General features: G+C 58.0%; 1 protein-coding gene across 2 annotated transcripts in view; it reads right to left on the bottom strand.

Annotated features, from left to right (window-relative positions):
* Positions 1-443: 443 nt before the first annotated feature.
* The window catches only part of lipeb (lipase, hormone-sensitive b), a 90,496-nt gene continuing 71,183 nt past the window's right edge, over positions 444-19,756 (bottom strand). For both annotated transcript variants that reach the window (XM_060852731.1, XM_060852732.1), the window contains exons 6-11: positions 14,041-14,190; positions 12,533-12,677; positions 11,304-11,531; positions 10,115-10,276; positions 3,998-4,410; positions 444-1,608 (exon numbers count right to left, since the gene is read on the bottom strand). In XM_060852731.1, coding sequence (XP_060708714.1) covers positions 1,288-1,608; positions 3,998-4,410; positions 10,115-10,276; positions 11,304-11,531; positions 12,533-12,677; positions 14,041-14,190 — 1,419 coding nt within the window. In that variant the 3' untranslated portion in view covers positions 444-1,287. The remainder of the gene's footprint in view (positions 1,609-3,997; positions 4,411-10,114; positions 10,277-11,303; positions 11,532-12,532; positions 12,678-14,040; positions 14,191-19,756) is intronic.

Genomic DNA, 19,756 nt, shown 5'->3' with positions numbered 1-19,756 from the left:
ATCAATAGCATCGACGTAGGGAACCCCCCGAGTCTCCCTCCTGCCCACTCCCCTCAACTGTGCCCGGTTAGCCCTGGGCACTGGGGGTCTGAATTACCCTGAGACAGCCGATGTAACAGCTCCCGAGCAGAGCTGCAGCTGGCTCTGCGGCTGACACACACACACACACACACACACACACACTCACACTCACACACTCACGCACTCACACACACACACACACACACTCACGCACACACGCACACACACACACACACACACACACACTCACGCACACACACACACACACACACACACACACACACACACACACACAGTTGGAGAGAGCACTCAGGGATCACCGTGACAAGGGAAGTGGGAACTGGGCGGGGTGAGGGGGAGGGGGAAGGGGAGCTCACGACACAGGAGGTAACAGAATAAACACACTGCCTCTGTCAGCAATGTAAAAGCAGCTGAAGAATTCATTTAAAATCATGTACAGGTTTATGTACACAGTTGAAGAATTTAACGTCAGTGGAAAGACGTGGACTTGCAAGAACATAAAAACATAGACACACAGAAAAACACAGTCAGACCAACACCCTGCCCACACACACACACACAAACTGTCAGACACAAACAGACATATGCATGTGTATATATATACACACACAAACACAAACCATCAAATATAAAGAGACACATACACATGTATATACACACACACTCTCTCACACAGGCACACATATATGTAAATACAAACCCATAGATACAAATATATGGGTGCATGTACACACACACACACACAGACACACAGACACAAACACAAACACACACACACACACAGACACACACACACACAGACACACACACAGGAAAATACAAACAGACAGACTATGTGTCCCCACAGAGACCTGTCAGATACACACAGGCAGACAGGCATGTACAAACACATGAAGGCAGCATCTGACTGATGGGGGTGAAGTGAATTGCACCTCCCCAGCCCCAGTCCTGGCTGAAAGGAAGCATTGTGCTGTGGGCTATCACCCAGCCCCGGTGTGGCTCAGGGAGCTCCGTCAGCCCCAGGCCCGACACCAGGGTCTCACACACCGTCCCTGGCTCACCGTGCACACCGGCAGCTCAGCTCAGTGCGCAGTCCCTCAGCCCTGTTAACAGTGAGTGCCCGTTCCGAGGGCTCTGCGCCCCGGTGAGAGGGAAACGGCGGGCGTTCGGCGTGGTCTCGGAGAGGCGCCCCTCCCCTCCAGCAAGATCCCTCCAGCGAGGGGGGAGTGTAGCCGGTGCGAGGGTCTAGGCTCCGATTTCGGTGTTGGTGACCACCGTCAGGTCCGCCATCTGCCTGACCTCCACCGCCGACGGCGCCCTGGCGACCAGCCTCTCCAGCTTGCGGTGCTTGCGGGGCTGGCCGGCGGCTGCTCGGCCCTGGAAGACCTCGCGGATGCGGTCCACGCAGATGGCGGAGGCAGCCTTGGTCTCGCGGGAGAGGTGGGACAGGCTCAGGAAGCCGTGAGGTAGGTCCTCCACCACCTGCAGGGTGACCGGCTGGCCCACACTCCGCAGGCGCTTGGCAAACATCACCGAATCGTCCAGCATTGGGTCCAGGGCACAGGCCTAGTGGGTGGGGGGGGGAGGGAGTGAGGGGAGGGAGTGAGGGAGTGAGGGGGAGGGAGTGAGGGGGAGGGAGAGTGAGGGGGAGGGAGTGAGGGGGAGGGAGAGAGTGGGGGGTAGAGGGAGTGAGGGGGAGGGAGAGTGAGGGGGAGTGAGGGAGTGAGGGGGAGGGAGTGAGGGGAGGGAGTGAGGGAGTGAGGGGGAGGGAGTGAGGGGAGGGAGAGAGTGGGGGGGAGAGGGAGTGAGGGGGAGGGAGAGTGAGGGGGAGTGAGGGAGAGGGAGTGAGGGGAGGGAGTGAGGGAGTGAGGGGGAGGGAGTGAGGGAGTGAGGGGGGAGGGAGAGAGTGGGGGAGGGAGGGAGTGAGGGGGAGGGAGTGAGGGGAGGGAGTGAGGGAGTGAGGGGAGGGAGTGAGGGGGAGGGAGAGAGTGGGGGAGGGAAAGAGTGAGGAGGTAGGGAGTGGGGGAGGGAGAGAGTGAGTGAGGGGGAGGAAGGGGGAGAGAGGGAGGGAGTGAGGGGGAGGGAGAGAGTGGAGAGGAGGGAGTGAGTGAGGGGGAGGGTGAGAGGGGGGAGGCAGTGGGGGAGGGAGAGAGTGAGGAAGGGAGAGTGAGGGGAGGGGGAGTGATGGGGAGAGGGGAAGGAGAGAGTGAGGGGGAGAGAGAGAGTGAGGGGGAGGGAGGGAGTAAGGGGGAGAGAGTGAGGGGGAGGGAGAGAGTGGGAGGGAGTAGGAGGGGGTGAGGAAAGAGGGAGTGAGGAAAGAGGGAGTGGGGAGGGAGGGAGTGAGGAGGGGGAGAGTGAGGAGGGAGAGAGTGAGAGTGAGGAGGGTGAGAGTGAGCAGGATGAGAGTGAGGGGAGGGAGAGAGTGAGGAGGGAGAGAGTGAGGAGGGAGTGAGTGAGGAGGGGGAAGTGAGGAGGGGGAAATGAGGGGGGAGAGCAAGGTGGGTGAAAGTGAGGAGGGGGAGAGTGAGGAGGGGGAGCGTGAGGGGAGAGTGAGGGGAGAGTGAGGAGGGGGAGAGTGAGGAGGGGGAGAGTGAGGAGGGGGAAATGAGGGGGGAGAGTGAGGAGGGGGAGAGTGAGGAGGGGAGAGTGAGGAGGGGGAGAGTGAGGAGGGGGAGAGTGAGGAGGGGAGAGTGAGGAGGGGGAGAGTGAGGAAGGGGAGAGTGAGGAGGGGAGAGTGAGGAGGGAGAGAGTTAGGTGGGGGGAGTGGGGTGAGGGAGGGATTGAGGGGGAGGGGACAGAAAGAGGATGGGGACGTGTATGGGACACGGTGGGGGGGGGGGGGGTGAACAGAAAGAGCATCGTCAACACCTGACCCCAACAACGATGAGTTGGTGAATGCACCAACACAGTTCCCCCCCCCATCACGCCCCTCCCCCGCCCACAGCTACCCAAACCCCATCCCAATCCCACCCCCCCACCCCCCCACACCCCTCCACCCACCACACACAGCAAACCCCCCCCACCCCATCACGCCCCTCCCCCGCCCACAGCAACCCCACCCCACCCCAACACACCCCTCCCCGCCCTCCTCAACCCCACCCCAACACCCCCCATCCCATCACATGCCTCCCCCGCCCACAGCAACCCCACCCCACCCCAACACACCCCTCCCCGCCCACAGCAACCCCACCCCAACACACCCCTCCCCGCCCACAGCAACCCCACCCTTAGCCCAACACCCCCCCATCCCAAACAACCTCTCCCTGCCCACCTCAACCCCAACCCCCTCCACCCCAACACACTCCTCCCTCGACCACTCCCCACCCCAACACCCCCTGAGACCCTCTCCTCCTACAAACTTTCTCACCCCCACCCTGACCTGGCATCCCCTGAGACCCACTCCCCCCTCAAACCCTCCCCCAACTTCCTGGACCCCCTGAGACCCTCTCCCTCTACAAACCCTCACCCCCCCAACCAGGAACCCCCTGAGACCCTCTCCGCACTCAAACCATCTCCCCCTACACTGACCCGAGACCCCCTGAGAGAACTCCCCCCTCAAACTCTCTCCCCCTCACCCTGACCTGGGACCCCCTGAGACCCACTATCCCCTCAAACCCTCCCCCAACTCCTGGGACCCCCTGACACCCTCTCCCCCCTCAAACCCTCTCCTCCCCACCCTGACCCGGGACCCCCTGAGACCCACTACCCCACAAACCCTCTCCCCTTACACTGACCCAGGACCCCGTGAGACACACTCCCCCCCCCCCCCAAACCCTCCCCCGACCCCCCCGGGACCCCCTGAGGCACTATACTCCCACAAACCCTCTCTCCCCCGCCCGACACTGACCCGGGACCCCCCCGAGACCCTCCCGCTCCTCACGGTGGGGGTCCCGGGTGAAGGGATTGCAGACAAAGGTGGGGGGTGAGCGGAGAGCCCCCGCAGGGTCACACTCACCACCAGGTGGACCGGGGGCAGCCCCTGGAGCATGTCATCGGTGGCCAGTAGCGGCGACATGAAGGGGTTCCTGACGATGGCTGAGCTCTGCAGTTTGATGGTGGCCGCCGCTGCCTGACTGCGGAGGGGCTGGAATCCCCCGGGGAACTGGGTCCGCTGCAGGCCGGGGGGCTGCGACCGTGCCTCCTCCTCCTCCTCCTCCTCCTCCTCCTCTCCCCCGTCCTGGTAGAACGAGGCCCGCGGTCCGCCCCTGGCTGGCGGCTCTGGCGCTGGGCTGCTGCTCTCTCCCAGCTCCTGGCAGGTCCGGCTCATCACGAAGCCCTGCTCCAGGTCTGTGGACGAGCTGCTGGAGGTGGTGGTGCTGCTGCTGGTGACGGTCAGTGCTGCCTCGGAGCAGCTCTTCCGTACTGTCTCTGGAGAGGGGGGAGGGGGGTGTAAAGAAGACAAGCTCCTGTCAGTCTCGTCGCCCGCACACCAGGGAAAGGACGGGGGAGGGTGGTGAGGGGCTCCAACCCCTCTGCGCACAAACCCCCTGAATACTCCCAACACTCGCCTCAGCCCAGCTGGGAGGGACGTGCATTTCTATTGCGGCCCGCACCCTCTCCCAGTCCCTGAAAGCGTCATCGTTCTCTCAACGTGCGGCACCCCACAACAAACAATCCTGGCTTTTGTTTAAAATACCACGACGCTCTGAACCTGTCACAATAAATTCTGTCTCTTACGATCTTATTCTCCATAACCACCTGATGAAGGAGCGCCGCTCCGAAAGCTAGTGCTTCCAAATAAACCTGTTGGACGATAACCCGTTTTCTCGTCACGGTTCCAAAGCGGGAGGTGGGACAGCCAGAACCCACTCACGCCCACGCGGTGAGGAACGGACGGCCCACTTGATTACGGAAACGGGGAGATGTGTTGCAGTTTTGCTTTCCTTCTCCCTCATCAGGACCGAGTGCAAGAGTGCCAAATTTCGACAATTCACCCCAACAGGAAAGGAGGTCACCCACTGGCTCCTGTTGGTCAAGGCTACCATTGACGAGTCAAACAAAGTTGCACAGTTTGGAAAATATGCCTTTGGCTTGCCATTGCGTCTCAGGGCACAAGGGCTAGGATGAGGAGGCGGCCATTCAGCCCCCTCGAGTCTGCCTTCACCTTTCAATATTAATTGCAGCCTCAACTCTGCTTTCCTGCCACCTTCCCATAATCCTTTTACCCGTTACCAATTAATAATATAATTTCACTGATTGGCCAGGTTTCCACCACTCCCTGGGACAGCAAATTCCATGGATTCGTGTGATCCTTTAGAGTCATAGAGATGTACAGCATGGAAGCAGACCGTTCGGCCCAACCCGTCCATGCCGACCAGATATCCCAACCCAATCTCGTCCCCAGCTGCCAGTACCCGGCCCATATCCCTCCAAACCCTTCCTATTCATATACCCATCCAAATGCCTCTTAAATGCTGTAATTGTACCAGCCTCCACCACTTCCTCTGGCAGCTCATCCCACACACCTTCCACCCTCTGGGTGAAAAAGGTCCCTTTTAAATCTTTCCCCTCTCACCTTGAACCAATGCCCTCTAGTTCTGGACTTCCCCACCTCAGGGGAAAGACATAAGAAGGCGTTTGGTATGCTTTCCTTTATTGGTCAGAGTATTGAGTACAGGAGTTGGGCGGTCATGTTGCGACTGTATTGGACATTGGTGAGGCCACTGTTGGAATATTGCGTGCAATTCTGGTCTCCTTCCTATCGGAAAGATGTTGTGAAACTTGAAAGGGTTCAGAAAAGATTTACAAGGATGTTGCCAGGGTTGGAGGGTTTGAGCTACAGGGAGAGGCTGTACAGGCTGGGGCTGTTTTCCCTGGAGCTTCAGAGGCTGAGAGATGACCTCATAGAATTTTATAACATCATGAGGGGCATTGATAGTCTTTTCCCTGGGGTGGGGGAGTCCAGAACTAGAGGGCAGAGGTTTAGGGTGAGAGGGGAAAGATATAAAAGAGACCTAAGGGACAACTTCTTCACACAGAGGGTGGTACGTGTGTGGAACGAGCTGCCAGAGGAAGTGGTGGAGGTTGGTAAAATTACAGCATTTAAAAACCATCTGGATGGGTATATGGATAGGGAGGGTTTGGAGGGATATGGGCCAAGTGCTGGCAAATGGGACTGGATTAGGTTGGGATATCTGGTCGGCATGGATGATTGGACCGAAGGGTCTGTTTCCGTGCTGTACATCTCTATGACTCTATGACATTGTCTATTTATCCTATCCGTGCCCCTCATGATTTTGTAAACCTCTATAAGGTCACCCCTCAGCCTCCGACGCTCCAGGGAAAACAGCCCCAGCCTGTTCAGCCTCTCCCTGTAGCTCAAACCCTCCATCCCTGGCAACATCCTTGTCAATCTTTTCTGAACCCTTTCAAGTTTCACAACATCTTTCCGATAGGAAGGAGACCAGAATTGCACGCAATATTCTAACAGTGGCCTAACCAAGGTCCTGTGCAGCCGCAACATCACCTCCCAACTCCTGTACTCAATACTCTGACCAATAAAGGAAAGCATACCAAACACCTTCTTCACTATCCTATCTACCTGCAACTCCACTTTCAAGGAGCTATGAACCTGCACTCCAAGGTCTCTTTGTTCAGCAACATTCCCCAGGACCTTACCATTAAGTGTATAAGTCCTGATCTGGAGAGACGTGCGATTCTCTTTTAAATCTGCCACCCCTTAGCTGAAAAACGCTGACCTCTTGTCTTAGTCTGCCCCAACACGAGGAACCATCCTCTCCAGGTCAATTTGGTCAACCCTCTTCCACATCTCATGTACCTTTGGTTCCTCTCTCGGTCAAAACTGCCATTCCCTCCTCAGAGGAGAGGCTCCCCATCGCTGGAATTCAGGTCGAGAAGGTTCTCTGCACTGGCCTCAAATGCAATGACATGGAGGGGCCGGTGTGGGACTGGGGGAGGGGGAACAACACTAAAAAATCCCTCAACCCCAGGTTCTAGTACAACAGGTTTCTCTGGAATCACTAGCTTTCGGAGCGACGCCCCTTCATCAGGTGGTTCTTGACGAAGGAGCGTCGCTCCGAAAGCTAGTGCTTCCAAATAAACCTGGTGTTGTGTGATTTTTAACTCAAATGCAACGGCCCATGGTCTCTTGTGAATGAACCACTTTGCAAATTTAAGTCAACAAAACAAAGTGCTGGGGATGACAGTGGGGTCAGACAGCAGTCGTAGAGAGAGAGCAAGCTAACGTTTGGAATTGAGATGATCCTTCATTACAGCTCTGTGTCAATCTGCGCCTGCACTTTGAGAACGGTTATGAGAATAGATTCTGCAATTCAACAGCACTTACTGAATGATCCTGTTAGTGCTCATTGTGACACTAATAAGCCCCCTGCGCCTTATCCTAAACCATGCCCGGCAGGCGACAGTCTGTGTTACTGCTTCACCTCCCGATAACGCTGGGAGAGCGTGCAAAGGGAAAGAGGCAAGCGGCGACAGATTGAGGTGAATAAAGGGCCCATGCAGAACGAGACACAGGGTCCACGGAACAGTTACTAAGGAGGGGGAGTGCATGCAGGAATGCACAAAGGGAGACAAAAGCCAGGCGACAGCCAAGCGAAGCTTCCTACCGGAGACAGGACAGTGGGAAATGACCGGCTTCTTGAGTTGCAGCAGCTGTACCAGCAGGGTGAGGGGCTGCCTAAGGCAAGCCCAGAGCTGCAATCCTACTGTACAGAGACAAGACACAGCTCAGCTTTCACACACGGAGCAGATAGGCAACGTGCCAGTCAGAGATACCTCAACTGACAAGGCAGTGACCATGTCAACCTCCTCCCTACCAACAGGAACGGCATTCGTCTGCTCCACCCCTACTCCCACCCCCCGCACCTGGACAGGATCCTGACCCCAGGTGTGGATGCCATTTCCTCATTCCAATCCTGGGATATTGGGGATGAGCTCAGAGAACTAACTCCCAAATCAAATCCCATGGCAGCGGGCATGGAGGGTGGGATTAACTCCTGATTCCAATTCGGAAACAGCGGGCATGGAGGGTGGGATTAACACCCGATCCCAAACCTGGGACAGTGGGAGTTCAGGATAGCATTAACACCTGATCCCGATCCGGGGATAGTGGGAGATCAGGATAGGATTAACACATGACCCCAATCCTGGGACAGTGGGAGTTCAGGATAGGATTAACACCTGATCCCGATCCTGGGACAGTGGGAGTTCAGGATAGCATTAACACCTGATCCCGATCCGGGGACAGTGGAAGTTCGGGATAGCATTAATACCTGATCCCGATCTGGGGACAGTGGGAGATCAGGATAGGATTAACATATGACCCCAATCCTGGGACATTAGGGGTTCAGGATAGGATTAACACCTGATCCCGATCCTGGGACAGTGGGAGTTCAGGATAACATTAGCGCCTGATCCCGATCCTGGGGACAGTGGGGATTCAGGATAGGATTAACGCCTGATCCCGATCCGAAGACAGTGGAGGTTCAGGATAGGATTAACGCCTGATCCCGATCCAGGGACAGAGGGAGTTCAGGATAACATTAACACCTGATCCTGATCCTGGGCTGGTGGCAGTTCAGGAGTGGAACAAATTCCCCATCCCAATATCTGTCTACATTCCCCTACATTCTCTCTGGCCCCGCAATGCCTTCTGGCTGATTTTCCTGCTGGATAATGTCACCGTGTTACTTTAAATAGCCAACTCCTCCCAAACCCCGGCAGCATTTCCTCAGTGCTATTGTTCCCAGCCCTGAGACACAGCATCATTTCCACAGCATGTAGTAACCACAGCTGACATTATCTCAGGGTCATCCTTCAGGTCTGTGTGCAACCCTCCTTCCCATATCCCTTCTGGTTAGCTCTCTCTCTCCTCCTACACCAGTAGGGCTTGCTCCAGTCTGCTCCCTGTGTGCGCCTCCCTGCCAAACTCTCGTTCAGTTATCCCTGGAGGCCATGACACCACACCACCCTGCCTCCCCTCGCCCTCCACTCCTCCTCCCCCTCCCCGCCCCCTGACCTCTCTCATTCTCTCTCTCTCTGTCCCTCCTCTACTGTTCTATATCTATCACACTCCCCCCTCTGCCCTGACCACTCACTCACCCTCCCTCTATGACTGTCAGACGATCCCCCAATCTCACACCCACACCTTGACGATCCTCCAATCACAGACCCCCTCTCGAGAATCCCCCAATCACAGACCCCCCTCTCGACAATCCTCCAATCACAGACCCCCCTCTCGACAATCCTCCAATCATAGATCCCCTCTCGACAACCCTCCAATCACAGACCCCCCTCTCGACAATCCTCCAATCATAGATCCCCTCTCGACAACCCTCCAATCACAGACCCCCCTCTCGACAATCTCCAATCATAGATCCCCTCTCGACAATCCTCCAATCATAGATCCCCTCTCGACAATCCTCCAATCACAGACCCCCCCTCTTGACAATCCTCCAATCACAGATCCCTTCTCGACAATCCTCCAATCACAGACCACACTCCCCCGACCCTCCAATCACAAATTCGCCCTCACTGACGATCCTCCAATCGCAGATCCTTCCTTGATTATCCTCCAATCATAGATCCCCCTCTCGATGATTCTCCAATCACAGAGTCCCCCATGATGATCCTCCAATCACATAGCTCCCTCCCTCGAAGAAGCTCCAATCACAGCCTCCCTCTGTGTGGATCCATGGTGTGGAGGTTGTCCCTGTACCCCTGACCCTGTCCGGAACAGCCCCTACCCCACAGTGAGCTCCCTGCGGCCCCGAGGCACTGGGTCATTCCCCCAGCCTGCTCCAGGTGACTGCGTGGTGGAGACTGATCTGGTCGCTACATCGCAACCCCTGGGGCATGAACCCTGGATAAAGACCCCTCCTCACAGCCCCCCCACTAAACTTCAGTGTGCAAAGGAACAGCAAGATCCCAGCAACCAGCTGAGGTCAGCGGCCACTCTAGTAGAGGTCAAACTGTGATGGACAGAGGGCGTTTGGGGAGGGAGAGAGTGTTCAGGGACGAATTGAAAGCAGGATGGAGGGGTTTGGGTGTGGGAGGGGGAAGGAGTTGGCGGAACGATGAAAGGGCTCCCTACCCGGTTTACGGCTGCTCTTGCTGCTGTCAATGAAGGAGTTGAGCCAGGCCGAGGCTCCCAGTCGCATGTCTCGGAGCAGGAGAGCTGCCACATCGTTCCGAACCAGGCTCAGGGAATCCGTCTTGTGGGTATTCCTGGAGCTACTGGATGCAGCCTCCGTCCCTGTCAACACACAACGCACAGGGTCACGGGACAGTCTCAGTGTTCCAGACTCTGGGCCGGGGGCGGGGGTGGAGGGACAGAGAAATCACAGACCCTCCGACAGTGCAGCACTCCCTCAGCACTGACCCTCCGACAGTGCGGCACTCCCTCAGCACTGACCCTCCGACAGTGTGGCACTCCCTCAGCACTGACCCTCTCACAGTGTGGCACTCCCTCAGCACTGACCCTCTCACAGTGCCCACTCCCTCAGCACTGACCCTCTGATAATGCGGCACTCCCTCAGCACTGACCCTCCGACAGTGTGGCACTCCCTCAGCACTGACCCTCCGACAGTGCCCACTCCCTCAGCACTGACCCTCCGACAGTGTGGCACTCCCTCAGCACTGACCCTCCGACAGCATGGCACTCCCTCAGCACTGACCCTCCCACAGTGTGGCACTCCCTCAGCACTGACCCTCTGACAGTGCGGCACTCCCTCAGCACTGACCCTCCGACAGTGCGGCACTCCCTCAGCACTGACCCTCCGACAGCATGGCACTCCCTCAGCACTGACCCTCCCACAGTGTGGCACTCCCTCAGCACTGACCCTCTGACAGTGCGGCACACCCTCAGCACCGACCCTCTGACAGTGCGGCACTCCCTCAGCACTGACCTTCCGACAGTGCGGCCCTCCCTCAGCACTGACCCTCCGACAGTGCGGCACTCCCTCAGCACTGACCCTCCGACAGTGCGGCACTCCCTCAGCACTGTCCCTCCTACAGTGCCCATTCCCTCAGCACTGACCCTCTGCCAGTGCAGCACACCCTCAGCACTGACCCTCTGACAGTGCCCACTCCCTCAGCACTGACCCTCTGACAGAATGGCACTCCCTCAGCACTGACCCTTTGACAGTGCCCACTCCCTCAGCACTGACCCTCTGACAGTGCCCACTCCCTCAGCACTGTTGGGCTAGACCTTGTTAAGTGGTCGCCATGCTAGCCCACAGTCGGGATGCAGCCAGCCTGCAGGTCTCTCGGATGCACCTCACCTGCGTACGCACTCAGACACTTTGAGAGCACACTGAGGGGCAGCAGTGGGTCGATGAAGGTGAGTAGACGGGATGGCGAGGCGCTGGCCTGCAGCAGGGTTGCTGGGTAAGCGGCCATGATCCCGTCTGGCATGCGGATTCCATATGAGGCAGCTCGCATCGACACCGTGAGGCAAAGGTTCCCACCGGCACTGTCCCCGGCCAGGCAGATCCTCTCTCCCGTCGATCCTGAAGGGGAGGCAGAATGGGAGGTGACAATGAGGGGCGCAGTGACACATCCCTGTACACCCCACCCCGCCCCACCCAGCCCAGCCCAGCCCAGCCCACAGAGCACTGACCCTCCGACAGTGCGGCACTCCACTGTCATCCAGCCCCTCACTCACACCCAGACAGGGAAGGAGAGACAGAGACAGAGGGGGCATAGAGAAAGGGACGGAGGGAGAGAGAGAGAGAGAGAGAGAGAGAGAGAGGGAAAGAGAGCTGGGGGGAGAGAGAGAGAGCAAGAGAGAAAGAGAGAGATGGGAGAGGGAGAGGGAGAGACGGGGGACAGAGAGAGAGAGAGAGAGACGGGGGGAGAGAGACGGGGGGAGAGAGAGAGTGAGTGATGGGGGTTGAGGGAGAGAGATGGGGAGAGGGAGAGAGAGATGGGGAGGTGAGAGAGCTAGATAGGGAGAGAGAGAGAGATGGGGAGAGACGGTGGGAGATATAGAGAGAGAGACGGTGGGAGATATAGAGAGAGAGAGACGGGGAGAGGGAGAGAGAGATGGGGAGAGACGGAGAGATGTAGTGAGACAGAAAATGTATTATAAGTGACTTACAAACTATGCACTGTACTCATTTAGTACATGTGACAATAAAGCTAATTCAGCGAGAGAGAGAGAGAGAGAGACGGGGGAGAGAGAGAAAGAGGCAGGGAGAGAGAAAAGGTAGAGTGGGAAATAGGGAGGGAGAGAGAAAGATGAGGCAAAGAGAGAAAGGGAGAGGAGAAAGACGGGTGGGGGGGGGGGGGGACAGGGAGATAGCCCGGAGTGTTGTCCCTCCTTTACTATGATCCTGCAGTGACAGTGAACAGCCTGTTCCGAGGAACACTGGAAGTTGCAGACGTGCCCTCCCCTCTGCCTGTGTCCCACACCGTCCGCTCTGGTCTTGGTGAGGAGGGGAGGGGGGGGGTTGGAGATGTGGGTCTCCCACAGTGCCGGGGAGGGGGGGAGGAGGGGATGCAGACCTACCCAGCAGGTGGCAGTTCTTCACGGCCCAGCAGTACGCGAAGAAGCATTCCTCGAGGGCGCGTGGGAATGGGGCCTCGGGGGCCAGGGAGTAATCGACAGACAGGATCGGCGAGTTCAGCTGCTGGGCCCAGCTCTTCAGGTAGGCCTGTGTGAGGGGGGGGGCGTGGGGGGGGGGGGGGGGAGACAGGGAGAGAGTCACACCACAGCCAGAAACAACCCAACCCCACCCCCAACACGCAGCAGCTAGCAGCACAACGCACCAGGGAGAGCCCAGGGGAGAGGATGGAGGGGGAACTGCTCAATGTCACAGGGCAGAGGACTGGGGGGGGCATCTCGTTCTGAGGGGGGCTACACAGACACAGAGAGGGATAGGGGGAGTGGGTCAGAGAGAGGTGGGGGGGGGCCCAGTTTAACACTGTGCTTTACTCTGTATCTAACCCCGTGCTGTCCCTGTCCCTGGGAGTGTTTGATGGGGGGACAGTGTAGAGGGAGCTTTACTCTGTATCTAACCCCGTGCTGTCCCTGGGAGGGTTTGATCGGGGACAGTGTAGAGGGAGCTTTACTCTGTATCCAACCCCGTGCTGTCCCTGTCCCTGGGAGGGTTTGATGGGGGACAGTGTAGAGGGAGCTTTACTCTGTATCTAACCCCATGCTGTCCCTGGGAGGGTTTGATGGGGGACAGTGTAGAGGGAGCTTTACTCTGTATCCAACCCCGTGCTGTCCCTGTCCCTGGGAGGGTTTGATGGGGGACAGTGTAGAGGGAGTTTTACTCTGTATCTAACCCTGTGCTGCCCTGTCCTGGGAGTGTTTGATGGGGGGACAGTGTAGAGGGAGCTTTACTCTGTATCTAACCCCGTGCTGTCCCTGTCCCTGGGAGTGTTTGATGGGGGACAGTGTAGAGAGAGCTTTACTCTGTATCTAATCCCGTGCTGTCCCTGTCCCTGGGAGTGTTTGATGGGGGGACAGTGTAGAGGTAGCTTTACTCTGTATCTAATCCCGTGCTGTCCCTGTCCCTGGGAGTGTTTGATGGGGGGACAGTGTAGAGGGAGCTTTACTCTGTATCTAACCCCGTGCTGTCCCTGTCCCTGGGAGTGTTTGATGGGGGACAGTGTAGAGAGAGCTTTACTCTGTATCTAATTCCGTGCTGTCCCTGTCCCTGGGAGTGTTTGATGGGGGGACAGTGTAGAGGGAGCTTTACTCTGTATCTAATCCCGTGCTGTCCCTGTCCCTGGGAGTGTTTGATGGGGGGACAGTGTAGAGGGAGCTTTACTCTGTATCTAACCCCGTGCTGTCCCTGTCCTGGGAGTGTTTGATGGGGGACAGTGTAGAGGGAGCTTTACTCTGTATCTAACCCCGTGCTGTCCATGTCCCTGGGAGTGTTTGATGGTGTACAGTGTAGAGGGAGCTTTACTATGTACCTAACCCCGTGTGGTCACCGTTCTCCCTCACAGCTCGAACCCGCTCCACCCCAGAATGAGCAGACTCAGGGAAAGGTCTGAACGTTTTACCTCATGGGATTTGGAGGTCTGAGCCACAAACCCTCCCCCGTGGAAATGAACAATGAGGAACTTGGACCGTGGAGCCCGCTTAGTTGTCAGGCGGATGTCCAGAGCCAGCTGTGCCTCAGGTTTGCAGAGTTCATTCAGCTCATCGCTGTCCTGGTGTGAGGAGAGAACAGCCAAGGTTAGTGAATAAAACACAGAGTGGGCACAGACACATTGATCAAGAGTATCACAGCTGACAGGACAGTTCAACGATAAATCTCCTGCCCATGTTGAACGAGACAGCATCTCACCAGGGCTACATAACAAGCAGACCATGGAACTACAGTCCCAGCAATCCATCCCCGGGAGGGGGTGATAACTGCTGGCTTGCAGTCCGAGGTGTCTACGCCAAGGTCAGTGTGGGATGCAGTACCAGGTGTCTATCCCAGTGGGTCAGTGTGGGACTGCAGTACCAGGTGTCTATCCCTGGGGGGTCAGTGTGGGACTGCAGTACCAGGTGTCTATCCCTGGGGGTCAGTGTGGGACTGCAGTACCAGGTGTCTATCCCTGGGGGGGTCAGTGTGGGACTGCAGTACCAGGTGTCTATACCTGGGGGTCAGTGTGGGACTGCAGTACCAGGTGTCTATCCCTGGAGGTCAGTGTGGGACTGCAGTACCAGGTGTCCATCCCTGGGGGGGTTAGTGTGGGACTGCAGTACCAGGTGTCTATCCCTGGGGGTCAGTGTGGGACTGCAGTACCAGGTGTCTACCCCTGGGGGTCAGTGTGGGACTGCAGCACCAGGTGTCTATCCCTGGGGGTCAGTGTGGGACTGCAGTACCAGGTGCCTATCCCTGGGGGTCAGTGTGGGACTGCAGTACCAGGTGCCTATCCCTGGGGGTCAGTGTGGGACTGCAGTACCAGGTGTCTATCCCTGGGGGTCAGTGTGGGACTGCAGTACCAGGTGACTATCCCTGGGGGTCAGTGTGGGACTGCAGTACCAGGTGCCTATCCCTGGGGGTCAGTGTGGGACTGCAGTACCAGGTGCCTATCCCAGGGGGTCAGTGTGGGACTGCAGCACCAGGTGTCTATCCCTGGGGGTCAGTGTGGGAATGCAGTACCAGATGTCTATCCCAGGGGGTCAGTGTGGGACTGCAGTACAAGACTCCACCCTCTGGGGGTCAGTGTGGGACTGCAGTACCAGGTGCCTACCCCTGGGGGAACAGTGTGGGATGCAGTACCAGGTGTCTATCCCTGGGGGTCAGTGTGGGACTGCAGTACCAGGTGCCTACCCCTGGGGGAACAGTGTGGGAATGCAGTACCAGGGGTCTATCCCTGGGGGTCAGTGTGGGACTGCAGTACCAGGTGTCTGTCCCTGGGGGAACAGTGTGGGACTGCAGTACCAGGTGTCTATCCCTGGGGGAACAGTGTGGGACTGCAGTACCAGGTGTCTATCCCTGGGGGTCAGTGTGGGACTGCAGTACCAGGTGTCTATCCCAGGGGGTCAGTGTGGGACTGCAGTACCAGGTGTCTATCCCTGGGGGAACAGTGTGGGACTGCAGTACCAGGTGTCTATCCCAGGGGGTCAGTGTGGGACTGCAGTACAAGGCTCCACCCTCTGGGGGTCAGTGTGGGACTGCTGTACCAGGTGCCTACCCCTGGGGGAACAGTGTGGGAATGCAGTACCAGGTGTCTATCCCTGGTGGTCAGTGTGGGACTGCAGTACCAGGTGCCTACTCCTGGGGGAACAGTGTGGGAATGCAGTACCAGGTGTCTCTCCCTGGGGGGTCAGTGTGGGACTGCAGTACCAGGTGTCTATCCCTGGGGGGTCAGTGTGGGACTGCAGTACCAGGGGTCTACCCCTGGGGGTCAGTGTGGGACTGCAGTATCAGGTGCCTATCCCTGGGGGTCAGTGTGGGACTGCACTACCAGGTGTCTATCCCTGGGGGGTCAGTGTGGGTCTGCAGTACCAGGTGTCTATCCCTGGGGGTCAGTGTGGGACTGCAGTACCAGGTGTCTATCCCTGGGGGTCAGTGTGGGACTGCAGTACCAGATGTCTATCCCTGGGGGGGTCAGTGTGGGACTGCAGTATCAGGTGTCTATACCTGGGGGTCAGTGTGGGACTGCAGTACCAGGTGTCTATCCCTGGAGGTCAGTGTGGGACTGCAGTACCAGGTGTCTATCCCTGGGGGGGTCAGTGTGGGACTGCAGTACCAGGTGTCTATCCCTGGGGGTCAGTGTGGGACTGCAGTACCAGGTGTCTACCCCTGGGGGTCAGTGTGGGACTGCAGTACCAGGTGTCTATCCCTGGGGGTCAGTGTGGGACTGCAGTACCAGGTGTCTATCCCTGGGGGTCAGTGTGGGACTGCAGTACAGGTGCCTATCCATGGGGGTCAGTGTGGGACTGCAGTACCAGGAGTCTATCCCTGGGGGTCAGTGTGGGACTGCAGTACCAGGTGTCTATCCCTGGGGGTCAGTGTGGGACTGCAGTACCAGGTGTCTATCCCTGGGGGTCAGTGTGGGACTGCAGTACCAGGTGTCTATCCCTGGGGGGGTCAGTGTGGGACTGCAGTATCAGGTGTCTATACCTGGGGGTCAGTGTGGGACTGCAGTACCAGGTGTCTATCCCTGGGGGTCAGTGTGGGACTGCAGTACCAGGTGTCTATCCCTGGGGGTCAGTGTGGGACTGCAGTACAGGTGCCTATCCCTGGGGGTCAGTGTGGGACTGCAGTACCAGGAGTCTATCCCTGGGGGTCAGTGTGGGACTGCAGTACCAGGTGCCTATCCCTGGGGGTCAGTGTGGGACTGCAGTACCAGGTGTCTATCCCTGGGGGTCAGAGTGGGACTGCAGTACCAGGTGTCTATCCCTGGGGGTCAGTGTGGGACTGCAGTACCAGCTGTCTATCCCTGGGGGAACAGTGTGGGACTGCAGTACCAGGTGTCTATCCCTGGGGGTCAGTGTGGGACTGCAGTACCAGGAGCCTATCACTGGGGTTCAGTGTGGGACTGCAGTACCAGGTGTCGATCCTGGGGGTCAGTGTGAGACTGCAGTACAGGTGCCTATCCCTGGGGGTCAGTGTGGGACTGCAGTACCAGGTGTCTATCCCTGGGGGTCAGTGTGGGACTGCAGTACCAGGTGTCTATCCCTGGGGGTCAGTGTGGGACTGCAGTACCAGGTGTCTATCCCTAGGGGTCAGTGTGGGACTGCAGTACCAGGTGCCTATCCCTGGGGGTCAGTGTGGGACTGCAGCACCAGGTGTCTGTCCCTGGGGGTCAGTGTGGGACTGCAGTACCAGGTGTCTATCCCAGGGGGTCAGTGTGGGACTGCAGTACAAGACTCCACCCTCTGGGGGTCAGTGTGGGACTGCAGTACCAGGTGCCTACCCCTGGGGGAACAGTGTGGGAATGCAGTACCAGGTGTCTATCCCTGGGGGTCAGTGTGGGACTGCAGGACCAGGTGCCTACACCTGGGGGAACAGTGTGGGACTGCAGTACCAGGTGTCTATCCCTGGGGGTCAGTGTGGGACTGCAGTACCAGGTGTCTATTCCTGGGGGTCAGTGTGGGGCTGCAGTACCAGGTGTCTATCCCTGGGGGAACAGTGTGGGTCTGCAGTACCAGGTGTCTATCCCTGGGGGAACAGTGTGGGACTGCAGTACCAGGTGCCTACCCCTGGGGGAACAGTGTGGGAATGCAGAATCAGGGGTCTATCCCTGGGGGTCAGTGTGGGACTGCAGTACCAGGTGTCTATCCCTGGGGGAACAGTGTGGGACTGCAGTACCAGGTGTCTATCCCAGGGGGTCAGTGTGGGACTGCAGTACCAGGTGTCTATCCCTGGGGGAACAGTGTGGGACTGCAGTACCAGGTGTCTATCCCAGGGGGTCAGTGTGGGACTGCAGTACCAGGTGTCTATCCCAGGGGGTCAGTGTGGGACTGCAGTACCAGGTGTCTATCCCTGGGGGAACAGTGTGGGACTGCAGTACCAGGTATCTATCCCTGGGGGTCAGTGTGGTACTGCAGTGCCAGACTCCACCCTCTGGGGGTCAGTGTTGGACTGCAGTACCAGGTGTCTATCCCTGGGGGAACAGTGTGGGAATGCAGTACCAGGTGTCTATCCCAGGGGGTCAGTGTGGGACTGCAGTACCAGGTGTCTATCCCTGGGGGAACTGTGTGGGAATGCAGTACCAGGTGTCTATCCCTGGGGGAACAGTGTGGGAATGCAGTACCAGGTGTCTATCCCTGGGGGTCAGTGTGGGACTGCAGTACCAGGTGTCTATCCCTGGGGGAACTGTGTGGGAATGCAGTACCAGGTGTCTATCCCAGGGGGTCAGTGTGGGACTGCAGTACCAGGTGTCTATCCCTGGGGCAACTGTGTGGGAATGCAGTACCAGGTGTCTATCCCAGGGGGTCAGTGTGGGACTGCAGTACTAGGTGTCTATCCCTGGGGGAACAGTGTGGGACTGCAGTACCAGGTGTCTATCCCTGGGGGTCAGTGCGGGACTGCAGTACCAGGTGCCTATCCCTGGGGGAACAGTGTGGGACTGCAGTACCAGGTGTCTATCCCTGGGGGTCAGTGTGGGACTGCAGTACCAGGTGTCTGTCCTGGCGGTCAGTTTGGGACTGCAGTACCAGGTGTCTATCCCTGGGGGACCAGTGTGGGACTGCAGTACCAGGTTCCTATCCCTGGGGGCCAGTGTGGGACTGCAGTACCAGGTGTCTATCCCTGGCGGTCAGTTTGGGACTGCAGTACCAGGTGTCTATCCCTGGGGGTCAGTGTGGGACTGCAGTACCAGGTGTCTATCCCTGGGTGTTAGAGTGGGACTGCTGTACCAGGTGTCTATCCCTGGGGGGTCAGTGTGGGACTGCAGTACCAGGTGTCTATCCCTGGGGGTCAGTGTGGGACTGCAGTACCAGGTGACTATCCCAGGGGGTCAGTGTGGGACTGCAGTACCAGGTGTCTATCCCTGGGGATCAGTGTGTGACTGCAGTACCAGGTGTCTATCCCTGTGTGTCAGTGTGGGACTGCAGTACCAGGTGTCTATCCCTGGGGGTCAGTGTGGGACTGCAGTACCAGGTGTCTGTCCCTGGGGGGTCAGTGTGGGACTGCAGTACCAGGTGTCTATCCCTGGGGGTCAGTGTGGGACTGCAGTACCAGGTGTCTATCCCTGGGGGTCAGTGTGGGACTGCAGTACCAGGTGTCTATCCCTGGGGATCAGTCTGGGACTGCAGTACCAGGTGTCTATCCCTGGGGATCAGTGTGGGACTGCAGTACCAGGCTCCGCCCTCTGGGTGTCAGTGTGGGACTGCAGTACCAGGTGTCTATCCCAAGGGGGCAGTGTGGGACTGCAGTACCAGGTGTCTATCCCTGGGGGTCAGTGTGGGACTGCAGTACCAGGTGTCTATCCCTGGGGGTCAGTGCGGCACTACAGTGCCAGGTGTCTATCCATGGGGGTCAGTGTGGGACTGCAGTACCAGGTGTCGATCCCTGGGGGTCAGTGTGGGACTGCAGTACCAGGGGTCAATCCCTGGGGGTCAGTGTGGGACTGCAATACCAGTTGTCTATCCCTGGGGGTCAGTGTGAAACTGCAGTACCAGGTGTCTATCCCTGGGGGTCAGTGTGGGACTGCAGTACCAGGTGTCTATCCCTGGGGGTCAGTGTGAAACTGCAGTACCAGGTGTCTATCCCTGGGGGTCAGTGTGGGACTGCAGTACCAGGTGTCTATCCCTGGGGATCAGTCTGGGACT

Source organism: Hemiscyllium ocellatum, chromosome 38 (assembly GCF_020745735.1).
Source record: "Hemiscyllium ocellatum isolate sHemOce1 chromosome 38, sHemOce1.pat.X.cur, whole genome shotgun sequence".
NCBI classification, from domain to species: Eukaryota; Metazoa; Chordata; class Chondrichthyes; order Orectolobiformes; family Hemiscylliidae; genus Hemiscyllium; species Hemiscyllium ocellatum.
This window is presented reverse-complemented; position numbering and strand designations above follow the sequence as displayed.